This window comes from Microcebus murinus, chromosome 22 (assembly GCF_040939455.1).
Source record: "Microcebus murinus isolate Inina chromosome 22, M.murinus_Inina_mat1.0, whole genome shotgun sequence".
Lineage (NCBI taxonomy): Eukaryota > Metazoa > Chordata > Mammalia > Primates > Cheirogaleidae > Microcebus > Microcebus murinus.
This window is the reverse complement of record NC_134125.1, coordinates 25,832,519-25,856,358: the sequence shown is the minus strand read 5'-3', so window position 1 is coordinate 25,856,358 and position 23,840 is coordinate 25,832,519. Positions and strand designations below refer to the sequence as shown.

General features: G+C 43.3%; 1 protein-coding gene across 3 annotated transcripts in view; it reads left to right on the top strand.

Annotated features, from left to right (window-relative positions):
• Positions 1 to 998: 998 nt before the first annotated feature.
• The window catches only part of PIWIL3 (piwi like RNA-mediated gene silencing 3), a 38,909-nt gene continuing 16,067 nt past the window's right edge, over positions 999 to 23,840 (top strand). For 2 of the 3 annotated variants that reach the window (XM_012776605.3, XM_012776607.3), the window contains exons 1-12: positions 999 to 2,988; positions 4,971 to 5,084; positions 5,606 to 5,814; positions 6,336 to 6,454; positions 7,027 to 7,104; positions 7,705 to 7,905; positions 9,909 to 10,020; positions 13,061 to 13,187; positions 13,389 to 13,506; positions 13,881 to 13,986; positions 15,236 to 15,420; positions 17,708 to 17,902. In XM_012776605.3, the coding sequence (XP_012632059.2) occupies positions 2,886 to 2,988; positions 4,971 to 5,084; positions 5,606 to 5,814; positions 6,336 to 6,454; positions 7,027 to 7,104; positions 7,705 to 7,905; positions 9,909 to 10,020; positions 13,061 to 13,187; positions 13,389 to 13,506; positions 13,881 to 13,986; positions 15,236 to 15,420; positions 17,708 to 17,902 (1,667 nt within the window). In that variant the 5' untranslated portion in view covers positions 999 to 2,885. The remainder of the gene's footprint in view (positions 2,989 to 4,970; positions 5,085 to 5,605; positions 5,815 to 6,335; positions 6,455 to 7,026; positions 7,105 to 7,704; positions 7,906 to 9,908; positions 10,021 to 13,060; positions 13,188 to 13,388; positions 13,507 to 13,880; positions 13,987 to 15,235; positions 15,421 to 17,707; positions 17,903 to 23,840) is intronic. The other variant, XM_012776606.3, reaches the window with a different exon arrangement.

The following is a 23,840-nucleotide window of genomic DNA, read 5'->3' as shown; positions in this document are numbered from 1 at the left end:
GCTCGCTGGGCTGCCGGGGTGGGGGGGGCGGCGAGCTCGCTGGGCTGCGGGGGGCGGCGAGCTCGCTGGGCTGCGGGGGGGGCGGCGAGCTCGCTGGGCTGCGGGGGGGGGGCGGCGAGCTCGCTGGGCTGCGGGGGGGGGCGGCGAGCTCGCTGGGCTGCGGGGGGGGGCGGCGAGCTCGCTGGGCTGCGGGGGGGGGGCGGCGAGCTCGCTGGGCTGCGGGGGGGGGCGGCGAGCTCGCTGGGCTGCGGGGGGGGGCGGCGAGCTCGCTGGGCTGCGGGGGGGGGGCGGCGAGCTCGCTGGGCTGCGGGGGGGGGCAGCGGGCCCGTGGGGGACGGGGGGCGGCGAGCTCGCTGGGCTGCGGGGGGGGGCGGCGGGCCCGTGGGGGGCGGGGGGGCGGCTGGTGGAGGGAGATTCCTGGTGAACAGGCCGATGTCCTCCCTTGGCGTGAGTGGGATTCATTCCTGCCTGGGTGGGTCGATAAATAGTCTGGCTTCCTCAGTTTCTCTCTCCTGGCACGCAGCTTTCCTCCCGCCCTGCTGCCCTCTGCCGCGCCCGGGGAGCTGCCCGTCTTGGGCTTTCTAGCCGCCAGAATCACGAGCCAGGTAAACCCTCTAACAGGATCTCTGAGCACAAGCGATTCACGCCGAATTGACCGAGACACTAGGCGGCTTCAGAGGCGTCTGACAGAACCGTGTTCTTTCAGGGCTGCTTGCCCTCAGGGCCACCATGACCGGCAGGGCCAGGACTCGCGCCCGCGGCAGAGCCCGCGCCAGGGAGACCCGCCGGCAGGTGGCCCCTGGAGCAGCCGCGGCCAGCCCGGTAATATTCGTTGTTCCCTTTATGCAAAAGATGCATCCCTGTGCTGAAAGAGTGTGGGGGGGGAGGGGTGGGGGGTGGGGTGGGGGGGAGGGGTGGGGGTGGTGTGGGGGGGAGGGGTGGGGGTGGGGTGGGGGGAGGGGTGGGGGTGGGGTGGGGGGGTCCTGCTAAGTGAGAACCAGTAAAATTTCTTAAGAAAAAAATTTCTTAAGAACAGCCAGAGTCTGTAGGTAACAGCATGGGGAGGCTTTGTACCTGGACATGCTCGCGCCAGCGTCCTTTCTGGGGTTTTCACATGTGCAACAGACTTACTTTCAACCCAGAGTGGATGCAAGAGATTCTAAACTTTTTGCTTCAGCTAATGACTCCCCCTCTTTGGAAGTGACCTCAAAAGGAGCAACTTCATTAAAGTACTCGCACAGCCTGAGTTGGACAGAATTTCCTGTCTTGTTTAGAACTTGTGATCCTTGCTCTAGTTCTGTCTTCTCTTACTGCACGTCCGCTCCGCACTTATGCAGCCAGGATGGGGATCTCGCTTGACAACCTCCAATGGCATCTGGTACTGCCTGGCAGCCAAGTGACACCATCCAAATGTACTCATCCTGCTTTGATGACTGCTCCCCTCTTCTCCTCCTGTGTCCTCAAACCTCAACCCTCTCCCCGGTCCTAATCTCAGCCTTTGACATCAACTCCCAAGTCAGAAACTCGTGAGCACCTAAACCCCTGGTCGGGCCCCTCCCCTGAGACTCCAGGGCACTGGCTCTGCCTACAGCAAATATCTCTGCTTAAACCCAGAGCCCCTTAGCCAGTCCTCTGTTGGGGGCCTCTCTCCAGCAACTCTCCCTCTTGTCTCCCAGGTCAGCAGGTGTGTCCTCCTAAGTCATTGACATCTGCACACAATCCCATTGAGCTGACTCCCGTTCAGCAAGAAACCTTCCCTGGATCTCCCTCTACTTTGCCAATCCTGGTACCTGCCCCATCACCCCATCACTTGGCATAGGAGAGTCCTCTTTCCTCCTCGATAAACTCGCTCTGGGGTTTAGGCTGCCTCCTGCACCACTGGCCACCCTGCTCTTTCCTTTGCGGGCTTCTCCTCCTCACCCTCTCGCTACGCCCTCGGGCCTCATCTCGTCTGCATACGCTCGCTGCCTTGGCGATGTTTTCCAGCGTCAAGGCCTTAAATTAAACGCTGTCTAGTAGGTGGACAGGATCCCATGTTTGTATCTCCAGCCAGACCTCCCTCACTACCCAACCTCCCGCACCTCCGACTCCCACTTGCCCTCCCTGTCACGTCAAACCCTTCATTGTAAGGAGTTTTTCATTCTTCCACTTGCTCAGGCCACAGTCTCTGGGTTCCTCCTATCCTCCTCTTTACCTCAATCCCTTTGCAGAAGCCACCAGGGCACGCTGTTGGGTGTGGTCTTTTCCCCCAAACCTATCCAGTATCTGACAGCTTCTCACCACCTCTCCCGTCCTCTGGCCCAAACCACCACGCCCTTGCTGGACGCTGCAGTGGCCTCCTGTCTCATTGTCTGTCCCCAGCACAGACACTGAGCAGTCCGTGTGGCTCCTCTGGCCAGCACCCTGGAGGGCCCCCGGGCTGTCGGAGTCAGAGGCAAGTTCCTCACGGCGGCCCCTTCCTGGCCCCTCTCGCTCTTCCTGCCACACTACTGGCTGCCGTGTTCTTCCTTGAACACCCTACCTGGGCACTGTGCTCTCCCCCCACTTCTGGCTTGTGCAGCTTTGTGAATTCACCCACCTTGTTCAAGTCACTTATTCCGTGTCACCCTCTCACTGAGGCCACCTCTGCCCCACTGACTGGCGTGCCCTGCCCCCGCAGACCCCCTTCCCAGTAAGTCCGGATTCTCCTTTGTTTCGTTCTGCTTTTCCTTGTTTCCCTAGTTACCACACGAGCTGCTGTCTACAGTGTCTCCTTGAAATCTGTCTTGTGTCCCTGGGCTGTGAGCTCTGCAGAGGACAGTCCTTTGCTTTGGGCCCTGAGAGTGCCATGTGGAGGGTAAACAGACACACAGGGAACACGACTCCTTATTTCCATCTCGGAAAACATGCAGGCCCAGCAGCCTGCTGGATTCCGGCCCCGCAGAGAGGAAGGCCCAGTGGTCGAGCCTGAGCCACCAAGAGGAGCAGAAGCACAACCCGGGCCTCCAGGTGAAAGGAGGGAAGGGTGGATATGAGGGGAGGCAGGGAATGCTTAACTCATGAAGGTCCACCATGGCGACAGTTCTAGACAGAGCCTCAGGATTCCCATGAGGTTTGGCAGGACAAGAACCATGTGCAGCTTGTTACCTCTCTCCCTGACAGCCAGATAATTCACTGCAGGAAGTGTTTTCTCCACCTTATGTCTTAAAACCCAAAGAAAAGGAGATTACTATTGACTGGCCAATTCGATGTAATTGCCTTTTGAATTTGGACAGTACATTTGTATATGGTAACTCCCAGTTAAGTGGGAACAGTAGGAATGCCACCATGTTCCTGACTACTCAAACTGCCGCGCTGAGAGGTCGGGCGGCTCTTTGCCCAGCTCGGTGTTTGCCGACGTCGCGTCGTCCTCGCGGGTGGCGGCCGTCCTATACAGGCGAGCACGCAGGCTCGGATGTTGTCATTTGCCAAGGATTTAGCTAATGCAATTAAACTTCACACCTGATTTTCCACTTTGCCTCTCACAGCAAAATAACTTGTGATGGGTCAAAGCTTTAAACACTAAAAAAAAAAAAATTGTAGGTAAATAACTTTAACAACAAAATCACATAAAATCCTGAACCCACAAAATGAAGCTATACCTTTGAATACATAAAATTAAAACATATTTGTCAGCTGATCATGTCTGAAAGGTTGTGATTAAATACATGTAAAGTACAGGTGTGTACCAAGTGCCAATACAGGATGTCTGTTTTTCTTCCACTGAAACTTTTAATGAGTTTGACTGCTGTGGATGTATCTGGAACTAGTTGAAAGTTTGACAAAATTGTATTAAATTTTAAGTGTAAAATGTAGTTAGTCTGGCCAGGCGCGGTGGCTCACGCCTGTAATCCTAGCACTCTGGGAGGCCGAGGTGGGTGGATTGCTCGAGGTCGGGAGTTCGAAACCAGCCTGAGTGAGACCCCATCTCTACTAAAAATAGAAAGAAATTAATTGACCAACTAAAAATATACATAGAAAAAATTAGCCGGGCATGGTGGCGCATGCCTGTAGTCCCAGCTACTTGGGAGGCTGAGGCAGGAGGATCGCTTGAGCCCAGGAGTTTGAGGTTGCTGTGAGCTAGGCTGATGCCACAGCACTCACTCTAGCCTGGGCAACAAAAGTGAGACTCTGTCTCAAAAAAAAAAAATTGTAGTCAGTCTCTTATAGAAATTGAGAGATTAATGCTTTGTAAGATCATTATAAACCAGAAAGAGCTTCCAGAAATAACATTTTGAAGAAAACCATCGTGGTAACCCAAGGCATGGACTGTCTTGACCATTCAAGGGTACCAGATTTACACATAACAGGTGCATTTCTTTCTTTCAAAACGGCCCACTTCTTACTGAAAGACTGCTTCGGGCTGTCATTCAAACGTTGATTTTTGTAGAACAAATACTTAATTCTATAGTATATAGACTTTAGGATGTAATAATACTACAGGATCCTTCCTCAGTTGACCTAGAAAGGCTAGATCAGTCATTGTGTATCAAAAGCTAACTTCAAGTAGGGGCAGGTGGGGGAGCAAAACCAAAACAAAACAAAAAGCCAATTTCATGGATTTTTTATGGATTGCTCGTGTGGCATTTTTCTGATGCCCACGAGGGGGCAGTGTAGTTCCAGGGGATGGGTTTACAGCTGTAGAGCCAGAACCAAGGTCTCTAGAATCTTTTAGCATGAACAAATAAGCGGGGCAAATACTGCAGCAGGAATGAATGAGTGCTGAGGCAGCACTGCTGTGGGCTGGTGGGACTCGCTGGGAAAGGTTTCTGAGTGACTTACCTTTTTCTGGCAACTCATCACTGAAATAAGGTTTGGATCCCTAGGCGGCATCTTTTTTACCTCCAAGAACCTTACCCATTTTACCTAAGATCTGGGGGTAAATACCCTTTCTACTTACAGTTCCCTTTTTACTGTATAAATTCATGGCTTTTACACTTACTCAAATATAGAAGAACTTCAGGAAACTGCCCCGAAGAAAGTATCGCTGCAGCAAAGGACTGTTTTTCAAGACCTGGTGGTAAATACCAGGCAGGGGATGGAACATGTTCGATGCTCAAAAACAGGTATGCCAGACTAACAACTCAATGTCATGCAGCTGTTTTATGCTTGATAAGAACTTCATATTTAAGAGATTCTATAAAGAGAGTCTATAAAGCTTCACCCCATCACTGTAAGTAGAGGTACCTCATTCTCATCCTCACATGTTTCTGTGATGATATTCACCTCTGCAGAAATGACAATCTGTTTTAGAATCCTAGATGGACTCTTTTCCTTTCTAGCTCCTAAAATAGAATGACCCAGTTCTTTGGTTGCACAGAGATAGGTTTTTTAATATCATTATACAGTGACCCTTTTCCATAAAGGTTTTGTTGTTAATCTACTTTTGTTAAATATTTCAATGTCATTTAAACTTAATGGATACTTGCATTCACCTAAATTGATAGGCATTCTGGATATGAGGTGCATACCGATATCTGTTTATCTCCTTGTTTGACCTAACTTTGGCTTTTAATATTATAGTGTCCAGACTGTTTGGATCCAATCAGTCACTTTTTCATTATTGGCACATGGCACAATTTTGCAGGCTCAGAGGGTACAAAAGTAAGACTACTCGCAAACCATTTTCGAGTGACGTCTCGGGCCCAGCGGACAGCATATCAGTACAACGTTAACTACCAGCCCGGCATAGAAGGCAGAAATCTCCGTACAGCTTTACTTAAACATGACAAAATTGGGGAATACTATATATTTGATGGAAACTCTTTATTACTACCTCATGAACTACGAGAGCCGGTTAAGTGACATTATTTGACATTTTCCTTTGTTCTTTCTCTTGCATTTTCACTTTACTATTAATGTAAGACTCCCATTGTTTCTATATAATAGTTTGTAGAGATGTCCGAAGGATCTTGACAATACGACTTTAACAAAAGCTATGCACCATACTTGATGATTGACACTCGATGCCTCTAATGTCAGTGCTTAACTAGAACTTGGCAGCATGGTGTGCCTCAAATGCTGGCAATAAAGTTTCAGATAGCTTTTTTTTCCTCCAAAATGTCAGCCCCCCCCAAAAAAAAAACTTGGAGAAGTACTCATTCTCTTCTTCCATAAATCTCTATACTAAAATAGTAATTTATAGAAGTTGCAACGTAAATATTGCAACTCCTGTGAACCGCATGCTCTGCGTGCACCTGTGGGAAAGGCTGCTCCATCGTGGTGGGCAGCCAAGTCAGTTATTTCATGCGCAGTGGAGCTTAGTTTTTTTTTGTATGTGACAACATTTGGACCTTTTCTGTTTTTCCTTACCTCAGATAACAAAATTCTTCAACACGGTAGGAAATGAAACTGTGATGGTTACAATCACGTTTTCCAAAGAACTCGCACCCACTTCACCAGATTGCCTACGCTTTTACAATATCCTCTTTAGAAGGTATGTTAGAAAGGTATGGCTCCTCTAAGATTCTCTTGTGCTGCGTGTCAGCGACGCTGAACACAGCCGTTTGCTTCTAGCGTTTTGTGTTCTTGATTTTTCCATGTTCTGGAATGACGTGATACCTGAGCCTTGTTTGGAACATGCAAGTTCAGCAGCTTAATCCCCAGTGAGACTCCCCCTGCCCGAAGGAGTCGGACTTCAAATGTGTACCCAAGCATGTTTCTCTCTGGCACGGGTATACTTGTCTTCTAGTCCACACTCACTAAGATGACCAAATAGTCAAAACTTGGGACACAGTTTACTAAAAGATATTTTAGTTCTGGGAATGGAAGGACATTTTGATGGCTTTTCTACAATATTTTGTTGTATAAGGAGGCAGAAAAACTGAGGTTAAGTGAACCTTAATGTTCACTTCATAAAGTGATTTACTTGTCAGGTACTTTGTGTTAACTGATAGTATAAACAAGGTCATTGACAGACTTCTTTTTTCCCTTAATGTATCCTTATGTGTGTTACCAAATGCTTGATGATATGCACTGTACTTTAACAAAGCCTATTTTAATTTCTAGAATTCTGGAGTCGATGAAGTTGGAACAAATCGGTCGCAACTTTTACAATAAAAGGGAGGCAGTGGAGTTCAATTCCGAGTTTGTATAAAATGGAAACCTTTATATTCTGCACACTTAATCGTAGAATGTTTTGAGAAAGTTACTTTCATTTGAAGGTGGTATGACTTAAAAGTAATGGCCTGTTAAATGGTATTGCTGGCTATGGATAACTTTTTTAGTTTAATGTAAATTTTAAATAAAGTAAAAAGATACTTTAAAAGTCCTAGCATAATAAACATAAAACTTAAGGTATTCAGTTGGTATGTAAACATTGTAGAAGACCTAAATAGTCACCCCAAATGTGGGTAACTCATCCCTGAAAATACTTTCAAGCATAGCAGTTATACCCTCTGCATACCATGTGTTCGTATATGATACAGAGGTTATACATTGTAACTAGATACGGATATATTTTAAGGTTGTAGGTGATAAAAATGGCTTAACAAAGATGCTACTACTTGTAAGTAAAACACCTAGTAAATCTTGATTTTAAGGTCCTTCAAAAGACTAGTTATCACTAAAAATAAGGAATTAGAATTCATTGACTCCTAAGTATCAATTTTAGACCGAGCTCAGGCCCTGAACACGTGGCTTTATGTTAAGAGCTTGGACTTAGTACCCTCATATAATTTATTCTAGCCCCAAGTTGGACATCTTTCCTGGTTATGTGACTTCTATTCTTCAGTATGAAAACAGCATCACCCTCTGTGCTGACGTGAGCCACAAACTGATGCGGCAACAAACTGCTTATGACTTAATACAGCATACGTCTGGAGAAACTCAAGAACGTATCAAAAAGAAAGTAGCTGATGAGTTAGTTGGATCAATTGTTGTGACAACGTAAGTCTGCTTTTTAAAATACCTATCCATCCAACAGCATCAGAACAGGAAAAAAAAGAAAAAAAAAAACCTATCCAATCACTTTAACTTTTTTCCAGAAGAGATGATACTATTGTTTTCTAATCACTAACAGTTGAAGTGTAGGAGTGGACATAGCGTTTCTTGTATGAGAATGGTAACCATTTGACCTTTTTCTCATCTGGTTATATAACACTGGAGAGAAATGAGTTGACTATAAGCTTTGCTGTTCTTACAACCTCTAATGCTAATCAATTTGTACTGAACCCTGGCTTGCACGTAACAAGGTATGCTGCTTCCGAATTTCTTCCTTTCCCTCTTTGTTGTAGGTATCTTGCTATTTTAAAAAGCAGTGCTTTCTCCATCAGAGCTCTTGGGTGTGTGTTTAAAAAAAAAAAAAAAAAAAAAAGGCAGTGCTTAATTATAATCCATCAGCAATTTTCCACCAGAAATCTTCAATTTATAAGAGAATAGTCTTTCTATACCAGAAATTTTCAGTTTATAAGAGAACAGATTTAAGGAACCAGTTACTCAGCCAAAACAATCTTTAAAAAGTTGGAGCACTCATACTTCCATTGTTAAAACTTACTGCAAAGCTATAGTAATCAAGATAGTTGTGACACTGACCTAAAAGACACATAAAACAGTCCAGAGGTTTAACCCTCACACCATAGTCAACTGACTTTTGACAAGGGCATCCAGGCCAATCAATAGCGGAAGGAATAGTCTCTTCAGTGATGTTGCCGGGACAACAGAATATCTACCTGCTGCTTCTGTACATGATTCACAAAATTCAAAGTTAACTCAATAGACCTAGATGTAAAAACTAAAAGTATAACATTATCAGAAAATATACGAGTAGATCTTTTTTACATTGAGCAAAACTAAACCTCCTTAGGGCCTCAAAGCACAGGTGATGACAAAAGAAAAACTTAGCTTCTACTTTGGTGAAGCCCAATTCACCTAACTCTTGTTCAAAGTACATCGTCAAACGTGAAAGGACAACTGACAAAATGAGAGAGATCTGCAAATCACACGTCTCGTAAGAGTTCTTCATGTGTATTGTATCTAGAATACACAAAGAGCACTCACAATTCAATTAAGACAACACAATTGTTAAGAGCAGGCAAAAGAGCTCAACAGACATTTCTCCAGAATTATTCAAAGAAAACATACAAATGGCTAATAATAGTGAGCATTTTTTTCATGCATTTCTTGACTATCGGGGAAATGCAAATGAAAACCACAATATCGTTTCATGCCCAGTAGGATGGCTAAAATTACAAAGACATTAACAAGTGCTGGAGAAAATGTGGGGAAAACCAGAACCAACTCTCTCATGCTACTGTGGCTGGCTTCTTTGGAAAGCAGTCTGGCATTTCCTTAAAATATTAAACACAACATTGCCGTGTGGCCAGGAACTCTGTTCCTCCTCATATATCCAAGAGAAGTGAAAAACATGTCCACCAAAATTGGCATAGGAATGATTGAACATCATAATGACCAAAAGTATAAACAACCCTAATGTTTATCAACTCGATAGCTAAACAAAATGTGGGCTATCCACATAGTAGAATATCGTTTGGAAATAAAGTGGAAGGGGGTGAACCTTGAACATCATGCTGAGTGTGAAAGAAGCCAGGCGGGAAGGAGGACATGCTGTATGATTCAATTCATATTTGCCTGTGCGTATGTTCACGTGTGGGGACAAAGTGGATTGGCAGTTGCTTAAGCGCTGGTGGATTGGGCAGACATGGGAAGTGACTGCTCACGGTGGTATTTCTTCTTTGAAAATGTTCTAAAACTGCTTAGAACAACTGCGCAACTCTGGATATATTAAAAACCATCAGCTTAAGTGCTTAAATGGGTGAGTAGTGCACAATGAATGACATCCTAATGAAGGTGACATATCCAGAGATTGCTCACTTCCTGGCTTGTTTCCATGCAGTGAATATCAGAAATGTCATGTTGCAATCATTCCACAGATACAACAACAAAACCTACAGAGTGGATGGCATTAACTGGGAGCAGACTCCCCGAGATACGTTTGAAAAATCGGATGGCAAAAGAATTACCTATATAGACTACTACAAGAAGGTAATTTATTTCTTTAAACATATTTAAATTATAAACTTTTTTCATGTTGTACAAATGTGTCTTATTTAGATACTTGAATATACTTATACAAACACATCAACATATTCTTTTAGGGGATTATAGCTTGACTATTATCCACATATTCAAGTGTCTTATGTGTAGGGTTATGTCGCGTACTTGGAATGGCTCCAGTATAGTCTCTTCTTTCAGGCTTAGAAGTGGCTGCAGTCATTATAAACATAGATATATCTGTTACGTAGAAAATGAAATTGGGCCGGGCGCGGTGGCTCACGCCTGTAATCCTAGCACTCTGGGAGGCTGAGGCAGGCGGATCCCTCAAAGTCAGGAGTTCAAAACCAGCCTGAGCAAGAGCGAGACCCCGTCTCTACTAAAAAGAGAAAGAAATTAATTGGCCAACTAACATATATAGAAAAAATTAGCGGGGCATGGTGGCACATGCCTGTAGTCCCAGCTACCCAGGAGTTTGAGGCTGCTGTGAGCTATGCTGATGTCACGGCGCTCACTCTAGCCTGGGCAACAGACTGAACTCTGCCTCAGAAAAAATGAAATATAGGACTTCAGATATAAGTGTCACTTACCCAGAAGTCTCAGCTCTACAGAGCTTGGCCCCAAAAAATAAAAATGACCAATTGCCATCTGAAATGACATCAGTGACACCGTGTTGATGTGGATTCCCGAATGAGTGTTCATGGAGAAAGAAGGGAACTTGATGGACTAAGATGCACCAGGGGATGAGGTTGATTCTAGCTTTGGCAGATGAAAGACTACTCAGAATTACAAGATACTTAAGGTGACTAGAAATAACTTACAAGCTACTTTTTAAATCAGACATTTGTATTTTTACATGATAACCTCAAACATAGCTACTTAGAGCCATTCAGGGTAACAGCACTCTGACATTCCTCCAATGGGATGATTCGATTATGACAATCTTCACTTGTGCACCACACTTAGTGCTTCTTCCTTTAATCCAGAAAGTGTCCAGTGAGTGCCTGATATTTACCTTGAGTGTATCTTGGTTAAGAAAGTTATCTGATATCAAAGAACTCACATTCCCATGGCAGGCGGAGAGACGGCAAACAGAAGAAAACTATTCTGATGAGGAGTGTGCAGGTCGTTAGTCTTGAGGTGCTGTGGAGGGCAGCTGGCTGCTGGGACTGGGTGGTCACGGGAAGCTTCTCTGAGAAGCTGCTTTGCGAATGTCAGAAATGAGCACGCTTCTGAAGGTCGGCAGTGAGAACAGAACAGGGTACAAAGGCACAGAAGAGCTCGATGCAGGTTATAATCGCTAACTAACTCATGCGTGTTGGCGTCAAAGAGCAAGTGGGCTCAGAAACAACTTGGGAGTTTGGCACATCAAGGAAAAATGCTTTCCTGGCATGTGCTGGCAGGTAGAATACTTAGATGTAAATGGAAAAACGAAACAATTTCAGCAAATTTACTTCAGTAAAAGTAGATGGGCTGGCATATTTGAAATAATTAGGGTAGTCTCTGCCTGCCCTTGTGGGAATTCAGTCTAAATAAGTAACAATTTACATTTAGTGTCATAATGAGAACTGCAAAAATCATTGAATGATGAGTCATTAGAAGGGAAGTTCAATCCTGGCTTTAAAAAGATTTAGGCTGGTTCCCAATAACCTTCTTGCTATAAAAAAAAAAAAAAAGATTTAGGCTGGGCACGCTGGCTCATGCCTGTAATCCTAGCACTTCGGGAGGCTAAGGCAGGAGGATTGCCTGTGGCCAGGAGTTTGAGACCAGTATGAGCAGGAGGAAGACTCTACAAAAAGTAGAAAAATTAGCCAGGCAAGGTGGTGTTCACCTGTAGTCCCAGCTACTGCTACTTGGGAGGCTGAGACAGGAGGCTCGCTTGAGCCCAGGGGTTTGGGGTTGCTGTGAGCTATGATGATGCCACTGTACTCTAGCCTGGGTGACACCAAGACCCTGTCTCAAAGAAACAGATTTAATTATAGGAACAAGAGAAATGAGCTTTGATTATTGAGGAAGTCAATGTTGGAGGGGATTGTGCTAGGGCATTTACACAGAAGCTGTGAGAAATGGGGAGTGACTTCCACATCTCCCCACAGAACAGCCTATTCACGGGATCCGATACACCGGGTGGGAGGAGCGACGTGTGGAGTCTGCCTCGCACACGTGCGCCCTCACAGGTCCCTGCCATAGCAAGGCTGCGGGACAGGGGTATGGGTAGATCTCAGCTGCCTTTTAAATAACTACACGCTGCTTTAAGGAAAAAGTATGTAACCTGCAATGATGTCATAAGAATTGAAAGTGGAAGCCCAGCTTGAGAACAGAGCTGAAAACACTGTATTTGAAGTTGTCTTATTTGAGGTGACAACTCAAGTTCCCAGAAGCTTAAAAGACACATGATGCTAGAATGTGTGTGACAAGATCATTGGCAAGGACCGTGTCACCGTGTCAGTGAGCAGCACGGCAGGGTCTGAGAGTCACCGCGCTCTGCAGGAGAGGAAGGCACTTTGTTGTCCGAGAATCGCAGCATCAGTGTAGAAACTTCTGTGATGTCTCTGAAAATGTCTTTCTCTACTGGAAACTGGGACTAAGTGCTTAGGACAAATAATGCAGGAGGCATGTTGGGGATAGATGTGCAATTGTACTTCTTGAAAAGGCTTTTTCCATCCATTAAAGTGGGGAGGCTCTGGAAAGTGTTCAGCATGCTTTAGGAATTTTAAAGGCAGAAGTGTGGTAAGTACTCTAAGTCTCTCACCCATCACTTACAAAGTTTAAAAAAAAGTACAGTGACTCCAAGGTAATGTCTACTTGGAGTCCTGTCTTCAGCACTATGTCCATATGAGAAAAAAGATGTCTCTGGGACATCAAAATTGAGAGTATTTTAAGAGTTTAGCACACTATTAAACTTGGGGAAACAATCTCACTGGCATACTTCTGGGCCTTCATTTCCAATCAAAATATGTATTTTTTAACATATGTGTGATGTTTCTAAGCTTCTACTGATCACCGTGCTGGTCTGGCTTCTGTTGAGCAGCAATATAACACGATTATCACTGACTTCGATCAGCCACTTTTGATCAGCCAAGGAAAATGGAAAAAGGGCCAAAAGGACACAACACGTGAACCTATCATGCTGGTGCCTCAGCTGTGCATGCTGACAGGTACAGCCGACTTGTGTGGTCTGTAGAGGAGACAACCCTCTTCGTAGTCGGGCATGATTGTGACTCAGAAGTGCAGACTTCTCACTCAGCTCCAAGTGCCGCCTCTGGTTTGGTCCTTCCAGGTACCAGAGGTAAGCCTTCTCCAAGGTATACATATTCTTGTTCAGCTATATCTTCTGGATCTTTTTTTTTTTTTTAAAGGTCTAACAGATGCAGCACGTAAAAACAGCAGGACGATGCAGGCGTTGGCTGCGCTTACAAGATTGAAGCCAGGAAAAAGGCATCATGAATTAGAAAAATTCATCAATACTATACAAAAGTGTGTGCTGCTTTTCTGGCTGGTATTTGTGTGTGTGCAGAGTGGCACTGAAATTGAGACCCTGGCATCTCGTTCTTCTGTGAGAAAGAGACAATTGGGAAAAAGTGATTACTGGGGGAGATGATTCTAGCTTTGTATGACACTGTAATGTTAGGAGGCCCAGTGAGGGGGAATGAAATAGAAATGTTCCAAGATCCCGTACAAATTTGAGAGCAAGAACAAGATGACTTCAGAGTTTCAGGGGATTCAGCTGAATCTCTGAGGGCAAGTACTAATCAACCTGGGAGTAGAGGGAATTGCCCTGTGTTTTTCAAATGGCTAATAGCTTGTGCTTTTCTTTGGTTTGATCATGTTGGAAATGTGATAATTTTCAGAGATGAGTCCGTGCAAAAGCACCTTCGACGCTGGGATTTGAATTTTGACTCCAACTTTCTGTCCTTCTCTGGAAGAACTTTGACAGCTGTCACAAAGGAAGACATAGTAAGGCAGTTCCAAAATTGTCATGTCATAGTTGAGTCAGAGTAATGCAAAAAAGGAACTAACTCGATCATGTTAATAACAGTGACTGCAGCTCCCTTTTCAGGCCACGCATTCTATGCTGAGAGAACAAGCAATACTCCATAAGAATGCAGGGAAAAAGGATCAGCATGTACTAAACTTTGTATTATATCTCTACTTAATACTATGGATATTCTCTGATGGCAAAATCTTGTCCTTAAGAGTCAAATAACTAGAATCAAAATAATTCAGAGTAAACTGTTCTAAAAAAAAAAAACTCTAGACAAAATGAACTTAACAGTCTACTTGGGCAAAGCCGATCCATGAATTGAATGGCACTGAGGACTGGAAGAGGCCCACAGCGGGCGGCGGCCGCGGGCTCCGCGGGCTGGCACAGCCGAGACACGGTAGACTCGGTGGGGAACTGGGTAAAGACCTAGTTAGAGGTTAGTTGGCAGTTTCTGGCTGTAAAGCTTCAAGTTTCATTTTACTATTTACATTAGACTTTGGTTTGCTCATATAGGAACCTAAAGCTCTAGAACTATCCCAGCCTAAAAGCCTGTCATTTAAAAACGTCTAACACCTATGATCGAATTTGGGTTTTACTAACCTATATCTTTTTTTTTTTTTTTTTTCTCGAGACAGAGTCTCACTTTGTTGCCCAGGCTAGAGTGAGTGCCGTGGCGTCAGCCTACCTCACAGCAACCTCAAACTCCTGGGCTCAAGCAATCCTCCTGCCTCAGCCTCCCGAGTAGCTGGGACTACAGGCATGTGCCACCATGCCTGGCTAATTTTTTGTATATATATTTTAGTTGGTCAATTAATTTCTTTCTATTTTTAGTAGAGACGGGGTCTCGCTCTTGCTCAGGCTGGTTTCGAACTCCTGACCTTGAGCAATCCGCCTGCCTTGGCCTCCCAGAGTGCTAGGATTACAGGTGTGAGCCACCGTGCCCGGCCGACTAACCTACATCTTTTTTTTTTTTTTTTTATTTCGGCATATTACGGGGGTACAGATTTTAAGGTTTTAATAAATTCCCATTTCTCCCCTCCCCCCACAAGTCTGAGTCTCCATTATGACCATCCCCCTAACCTACATCTTAATGAAAAATATCTAATTCAGCCACTAAGTTTATAACACTTCCAAAGGAAATAGCACAGATTTACAAAGGACAAGCACTTGGATAATGTTGATCTTTATGGTTTTATACTTAGTTTTGTAATTCTTTTTTAGGTTAAAACACATTCACGACATGGGCAGCGGGCAGCAACAAGTGAAGTACCCTTGCTTACCACCATGTCACTCACTCACTGGCTGATGCTCTATAGCAGGGAAAATCGCAGAGCAGCCTCTGCCTTACAAGACAAGCTGCAGATAATCCTTCCCCAAAAGGGTATAAAAATGCAACCAGCAAAAATGTAAGTAGAATATAAATTACCTCCAATTTGAAAATTAGTTAGCAATCTGAAAGTAAGATAACTGAAATATTAAATCATAAGAATCAGTCACTTTATCACAACTTTGAAAGTGTGTAAAGCCTGATCTCCAGTCAACAAACGTCAAGACAGGCTTCAGTTATGTGTGGTTCATGGCCATCAGGGTACTGGTTGAAGGCATGTGAGAATGAGCGACTTGATGTGAATGGATAAGGGCATGTTAAAAACTAGTTCCCAGTTTCTAAAAGGGTTTGCTGCAAAATTAAGAGGAAGGTATGGAGATTCCACACATACTCTCTGCCCCAGCACATGCACAGCCTCCCCTTCGCCAATGTCATCCACAGGAGGGTACATTTGTTACAACTGACAAACCTACATTGACACATCCTAATCACCCCAAGGCTACAGTTTACCTTAGAGTTCACTCTGAGATACATTCTGTGAGACTGCACAAATGAATGACGTGTACCTACTATTAGTTTCATATAAAATACTTTCATTGCCCTAAAATCCTGTCTACCTAATTATCCCTTCCCACCACCCCCAACCCTGATAACCTCTGGCAACTGCTTCCCCCTCCCACCAGCCCCACTGTCTCCATAGTTTTGCCTTTTCCATTATGTCATGTAGTTAGAATCATACACTTATGGGGGCCGGGCGCGGTGGCTCACACCTGTAATCCTACCACTCTGGGAGGCCGAGACGGGCAGATTGCTCCAGGTCAAGAGTTCGAAACCAGCCTGAGCAAGAGCGAGACCCGTCTCTACTATAAATAGAAAGAAATTAATTGGCCAAGTAATATATATAGAAAAAAATTAGCCAGGCATGGTGACACATGCCTATAGTCCCAGCTACTCGGGAGGCTGAGGCAGGAGGATTGCTTGAGCCCAGGAGTTTGAGGTTGCTGTGAGCTTGGCTGACGTCATGGCACTCACTCTAGCCTGGGCAACAAAACGAGACTTGTCTCAAAAAAAATCATAACAGTGTACAGCCTTTTTCAGCCTTGGCTTTTTACTTAGTAATGTGCATTTAAGGTTCTTCATGTATTTTCATGGCTTGATAGCTCATTTCTTCTTGACACTGAATAATATCACATTATCCGGATGTACCACAGTTTATCCATTCACTCACTGAAGAATAACTTGGTTGCTTCCAAGTTTTAGCTATGAATAAAGCTGCTATAAACATCCAAGGTGCAGGTTTTTGCATGAGACAAGTTTTCAACTCGTTTGGGTAGATACCAGGGAACACACTGCTGGACCTATATGGTATAAGAATGTGTTTAGTTTTATAAGAAACTGCCAAACTGTCTTCCGAAGCATACCCTTTTGCATTTAAATCGGCAATGAGGGAGTTCCTGTTGCTTCACATGCTAGCCAGTGTTGTCAGTGGTCTATATTTTGATCACCATTTGTGTGTAGTGACTCACTTTAAGTTGCATTTCCATGATGACATATGACGTAGAACATATTTTCATATGTTTATTTGCCACCAGTGTATCCTCTTTGGTGAGGTGTCTGCTAAGGTCTTTGGTTCATGTCTTAATCTGGTTGGTTTGTTTTTGTTTTTTTTTTTTGGTTTTTTTTTTTTTTTTGTGTGTGTGTGTGTTTTAAGAGGTTTTTGTTTTTTGAGATAGTCTCACTTTGTTGCCCAGGCTAGAGTGAGTGTCATGGCGTCAGCCTAGCTCACAGCAACCTCAAACTCCTGGGCTCAAGTGATCCTGCTGCCTCAGCCTCCCGAGTAGCTGGAACTACAGGCATGCGCCACCATGCCCGGCTAATTTTTTATTTATATATATATTGGCCAATTAACTTCTATTTATAGTAGAGACGGGGTCTCGCTCTTGCTCAGGCTGGTTTTGAACTCCTGACCTGGAGCAATCCACCCGCCTTGGCCTCCCAGAGTCCTAGAATTACAGGCGTGAGCCACCATGTCCGGCCTGTTTTTCTTAGAGTTTTAAGAGTTCTTTGTATATTTTGGATAACAGTCCTTTGATAGATGCATCTTTGTTAAATACAGTCTCCCGTTCCGTGGCTTGTCTTCACATTCTCTTGACAGTGTCCTTTAGAGCACATTTTTAATTTTAATGACGTTCTACTTACCAATTTTTTTTATGGATTATACCCTTGAGGTTATTGCCATACCCAAGATCACCTAAGTTTTATGATACTTAGTTTAATTGATCTTCTCTAAGTTTTTGCATTTTACATCTAGGTCTGTGACCGATTTTTAGTTAATTTTTTCTGAAGGGTGTATGGTCTGCATCTAGATCCTTCTATTTCCATGGGAATATCCAGTTCCACCACTCACTGCAGAGACTGTTTCTTCCGTTGCATTGCCTTTGTTCCTCTGTCAAAGATCAGTCGCCTGTTCTGCTGTGGGCCTCTCCAGTCGCTCCAGCCCGCTCACCTGCTTGTCTGTCACTTCAGCAACAGCACGCTGTCCTGGTTACTGTGCTTTTCCAGTAAGTCTTGAAGTTGGGTGGTTCTCCTTCAATATTGTGTTAGCTATTCTTGGTCTTTTGCTTCTCCTTATAGAGTTTAGAATCGGTTTGTCAATATCCACAACATAACTCACTGTGATTTTGATTGGGGTTGCAATGAATCTATAGAGGAGATTGGGAAGAACTGACATCCTGACAATACTGAATCTTCCTGCCCATGAACACGGAATAACTCTACATTCACTGAGTCTTTTTGATTTCTTTCATCAGAGTTTTGTGGATTTCCCTGATACAGATCTTACACATATTATGCTGGTTTGATACTAAGTATCTTATTTTGGGGGATGCTAGTATGAAATTTCATTTTTAATTTCAAATTCCACTTCCATATTTCTCTTTTGTTCACTGCTGATATATAGGAAAGCAATTAGCTTTTGTACATTAAATTTGTAACCTGTAACTTTGTTATAATCACACTAGTTCCAGAGGTTTTAAGTCTCAATTCTTCTGGATTTTTTTACATAGAAAATCATGTCATCTGCAAACAAAGACAATTTTACTACTTTCCCAATCTATCACTTATTTTGTGTTGAATTACATTAGTAAGGACTTCTAGTATGATGATGAATTGGAGGGTAAAAAGGGACACCTTTGTCTTTTTATCTTAGTGAAAAGCTTCAAGTTTCTCACCATTAAGTATGATATTAGCTGGGGGCCTTTTGTATTAATAGACACTCTGTATCAAGTTGAGGAAGTTCCCCTCTTCCTAGGTTCCCAAGTTGCTATCATGTATAGGTGCTAGATTTTGTCAAATGCTTCTTATCACTCTACTGACAAGATCACATGACTTTTCCTTTTCAGCCTATTGATACGATGGATTACATTCCTTAACTTTTGAATATTGAACCAGACTTGCATACCTTGGTATGCATGACCTGGACAAATCCCACTTTGCTGTCATATAATTCTTATACACTGTTAGATTTAATTTTCTCATATTTTGTTGAGGATTTTCATGAGATATATTGGTCTGTAGTTCTTGTGATGTCTTCATATGATTCTGGTATTAGGGCAATGCTGGCTACATAAAATGAGTTGGGAATTATTCTTTCTACATCTTTGTCAAAGGATAGGAGTAGAGAATTAGTATCATTTCTTAAATATTTGGTAGAATTCCCCAGTGTACCAAACCTGATGCTTTCTGTTTCAGAAGGTTTTAGTATTGATTAAATTTCTTTAATAGACTAATCATATCTATTTCTTGTACATGTTTTGGCAGATTATGTCTTTCGAGGAACTAGTCCATTTTATCTAGGCTATCAGATTTGTCAGCACAGAGTTGTTCATAGTGTCATCCTTTTAATGCCCATGGGATCCATAATGATGTCTCCTCTTTAATTTTTTTTAGACAGTCTCTGTTGCCAGGGCTAGAGTACCGTGGCGTCAGCCTAGCTCACAGCAACCTCAAACTCCTGGGCTCAAGCGATCCTCCTGCCTCAGCCTCCCGAGTAGCTGGGACTACAGGCCTGTGCCACCATGCCCGGCTAATTATTTTATATATATTTTTTTTAGTTGGCCAATTAATTTTTCTATTTATAGTACATAGGGTCTCACTCTTGCTCAGGCTGGTCTTAAACTCCTGACCTTGAGCGATCCGCCCGCCTCAGCCTCCTGGAATTGCTAGGATTACAGGCGTGAGCCATGGCGCCTGGCTTTTAATTTCTGATTAGTAATTTGTGTTGTCTTTTTTTTCTTTTAGCAGACTTAGCCTGCTACAGTCTTTTCAATTTAATTGATCTTCTCAAAGAAACAGTGCTTAGATTTTTTCAAATTGATTTTGTTTTCCATTTCACTGACTTCTGCTCTAGTCATTATTCTCCTTTCCTCCGCTTACTGCCGATTTATTTGCTCTTTTCTAGCTTCCTAAGGTAGAAACTTAGATTATCAGTTTCAGGTCTGTCTTATTGAACATATTTATTCAGTACAATAAATTTTTCTAAGCCCTGCTTTTACTACGTCTCACACATATTGATAAGCTGTTTTCACATTCATTTAGTTTAAAATACTAAGTTTCTCTAGATTTCTTCTTTGCCTCCACGTATTACTGTGTTTGGGGATTTTCCAGTTAACATTCTGTTATTCATTTCTCTTTTAATCCCATTATCCCAGAGGGGAACTACATGACTTCTATACTTTAACACATCACCAAACTAGAAAACTTTTTTTCCTTGGGACCATGGTGTTTTATCATAAAAATAGAATAAAAACTTTAAAAACAAATGATCTTTTCATTTAATGAAAAATTGGTCATTTAAAAAAAATTGTGAGTTATATGCAACTTGAAAAATAGTTCTCATGGCTCACAAAGTGAAAAGACATGTGAGTTACACACGCTTCACGAGGCCCCAGCTCAAAACTGGTGAGTTAAATACAATTCACATGGTAGTTAGTTCATGTGACAGCCGGGAATGTGGTTTACCTTGCTGAATATTCCATGTGAGCTTGAAGAATATCCACTTTGCTATTGTTGAAGAGTTTATAGATGTTATATATCTAGCTAACTTATGGTTTAAGGTGAACGGTGTCTTTCCTGATTTTTTTCCTGACTGCTTCAGCTGTCCATTTCTGATAGAGGGTGCTGAAGTCTCCAAGTACGATAGTGATTAATCTAGTACTCCTTGCAGTTTTATCAGTGTTTGACTTATGTAGCTTGCTCTGTTAGGTGCATACTAGTTAAGGATTCTTGCAGAATTGACCTTCAATCTCTGATAACTTTCCTTGCTTTGATGTCAGCTTTGTTTGAAATTAATATAGTACTTCTGCTTTCTTTGATTAGTGTTAGCATGATGTGATAAATCCATCCCTTTTTAATCTGTCTTTAAGTTTAAGGAGGGTTTCTCATAGACAACATATAGTTGGGTCTTTTATTCACTCTAATCCCTCTTAATTGGTATATTTGGACCATTGGCATTCAAAATGATTATTGTTGGCTAATACCTACCATTGCTGTTACTGTTTTGTAGTTGTTGACCGTGTTCTTGGTTGCTATTTTTGTCTTCCACTCTTTTTCTGCCTCCCCTGCTGCTTTCAGGATTTTTCTATTTGATATTTTGTAGTTTGAATATGTTATGCTTAGGTATAATTCTTTGGCATTTATTGTTTCCTTTCCTCTGAGCTTCCTGGATTCTGGGATTTGGTGTCTGAAAATAATTTGAGGAAATTCACACTTCCCCCCCCCCCAAATTCTTCAGTTCCTTTCTTTTTCTCCTTCCATTGTGTACGTGTTACACCTTTTGTAGACATCCCACAGTGTGGATAATCTTATGTTTTTAGTCTTTATTTTTTCTGCTTTTCAGTTTTGGAGGTTTCTGTGGATATCCTCAAGCTCAGCCTTGTCCAATCCACTAACAAGGCCATCAGAGGCATTCTTTATTTCCATTACAGTAATTTTTGATCTTTGCATTTCTTTTGGTTCATTCTCCGGATTTCCAGTTCTCTGCTTACGTTCCCATCTATTGTTGCATGCTGTCTGCTGTATCCTGCAACATTAAACTTGGCTTGAGGCTGCCTCTATACCTTAAGTTTGTTTTGCTGCTGTGCTTGATAGACATGAAGTAACGGATACTGTAGCTAGCATATCTGTTAGCGGCTAGCATCTGTTCTTAGGCTGAATCGATAGCTGTCTATTACACATACCTGCTAGCATATCTGTTCTTAGGCTGGGTCGATAGCTGTATGATATTACACATACCTGCTAGTGTTTTCTACCACTCTGACTCTGAGAGGACTAGTTGAGATAAATTCCAATATTTTCCCAATTTAGAGATTACTTTCAAATTCTTATTTTCAGCAATCCTAATCCTTGTCCTTTTCTCTTTTCATTATAGAAAATATGTAGGATCATAATCTGTAGATGGCTCTTTACCCTAAGCTTAACTGCTCTACCAAAAAGAAAACTAGAGTAATAGGTTTACAAAAATAACCTGGTTTCCACTGAGGAAAATTCCAGTGGGGTTCCTGGTAGCTCCCTTTTGGCAGTAGTGGAGTGCTGGTTGTATGGAATTTGAAAGTAATCTCTAACTTGGGGAAATATTGGAATTTATCTCAACTAGTCCTCTGAGTCAGAGTGGTAGAAAACACTCTCCAAGAGGTGAGGGACCCACATACACGTGCAACACAAACACTAATAGAACACGATGCAGCTTTAGATCTCCTGTTTGCCCATGTTGGAAGCGCGGACATGGTGCTAATCAAAAATGTTTTACCTCTTTCCCTTCATTTTGCTGCTACTTTAAGCTCAATTTTAATGGTGGCTGATACCACTGTTTCTTTATACGCTGCCACTAAATCCCTTAACAAGCCTCTGGAGGGAAAGGAACCTGTGATAGGCTTACAGGAACCACTAATAGTTGACTTGCAGGCATCCTAACTGAAGGAGGCTGGGTGGTTCAAGGCTTTTTGATCTTCATGTTTCTTGCAGTGGGTCTCTAGGCTACTACGACTGCTATGACCAGGCTAACGACAAACTTGTGTATGCCTTTACATCAGACCATTCTACTGCAAACTATGGTCCTTAGTTGCCAGCACACCCTGAGCACAGATTATGACCAGCTGGACTCAAATAGTGTCAACCTGCCTTTAGTGCCCAAACTTGACTTGTTTGATTTTTTGATTGGCTTGGTTTGTGGAGGCTCCTGGTGTAAGGAGTAAACTACAGTCTCTCTCAGTATTATCCTCCTGGACAGTGGTCATCGTGTTCCCCCTTGGGCACTGTACCCTCTCAAGTCTTAGACATTCATATTCAGCCCCCATTGAGAATTGAATAGTCTGACTTTGACTGCATCAGTAAAAACACAAAGCATTGTGACCTTGTGGCTGGTGACTTTCATACTGAGACCAGATAAGTCTATTATGGTGACAGAGTGGTGTCAATGCCAAAGGTTTTGGTCAACCTCTCTAAATCGACTCTCACCAAATGGGGCAATTGTTCAGTTAAATTAAATTTGGTCTGAGACTGCCTCTGAACTTTGAGTCCCTACAGAAAGAACTGCAACCTAACTTGTGACAGAAACAAACTGAAAACCTGACTGAAGGGTATATTTTTATAACAAATAGCTGAGTCTCAGACAATCACAGAAGACAAGCTTGTCAGTCACAGGCAGCAAACAGATCAGACCGCCTTCAAATACAGCAAACCAAGCTGCAACCCATCAAGGAGATTCTGGCCTCACTTCCGTTTCCCACCCGTAAATGCTGCCTGCCCACGCTGCGGAGCGCGGCTCTCCAAGCTGCTCCTGGTTTTGAGAATTGGCAAATCTGCAAATCATTCTTTGCTCAAATAAACTTTGTCTACCATGTTTCTTAACAACCAGCTAGAGAGCTCTTTGCACATTAGTCACAGTTGTCTTAAATGTCTAGGCTGATAATTCCAACATTCCTGCCACGTCTGGTTCTGGTGTTTGCGTTCTCTTCAAATCGTGACTTTTGCCTTGGGTGGGGGGTCTTGTAATATTCTCCTCACTGGCCAGACAGGAGGAATTGGGTATAAGGATCTGCTGTAAAGAGACCTTTAGCAAAGCGGTGGGAGGCGTGGGGAGAGGGGCGGGTTCCATAGTCCTGTAATTTGGTCTCACTCTCCTAATGAGCCTTTCCCTCTGGATTATACAAGTGTTTTAAGTTTTTTTGTTTTTTGTTCCCCTCCTCCCTGAGGTGGGTCAGGATAGTTAGAGTAGCACAGTTCCCTTTTCTCATATGGAAGGCTAGAGCTGAGGGAAGCTGGCATTTCCCTTCAGGCAGGTAGTCGCTAGTGACTAGAGCCCAGCCTTCTGTGGAGGTAACTAGTTTCTCCTGAGGCCAGGCCCTGTTCTGAGCAGATTGCCCTGGGGCACTTCAAAATGATGGCTCTTCCTCGCCCTCTGCTGGCTTCAGGAGGGAATTCGCTGATCTTTGCTGTAAGAAC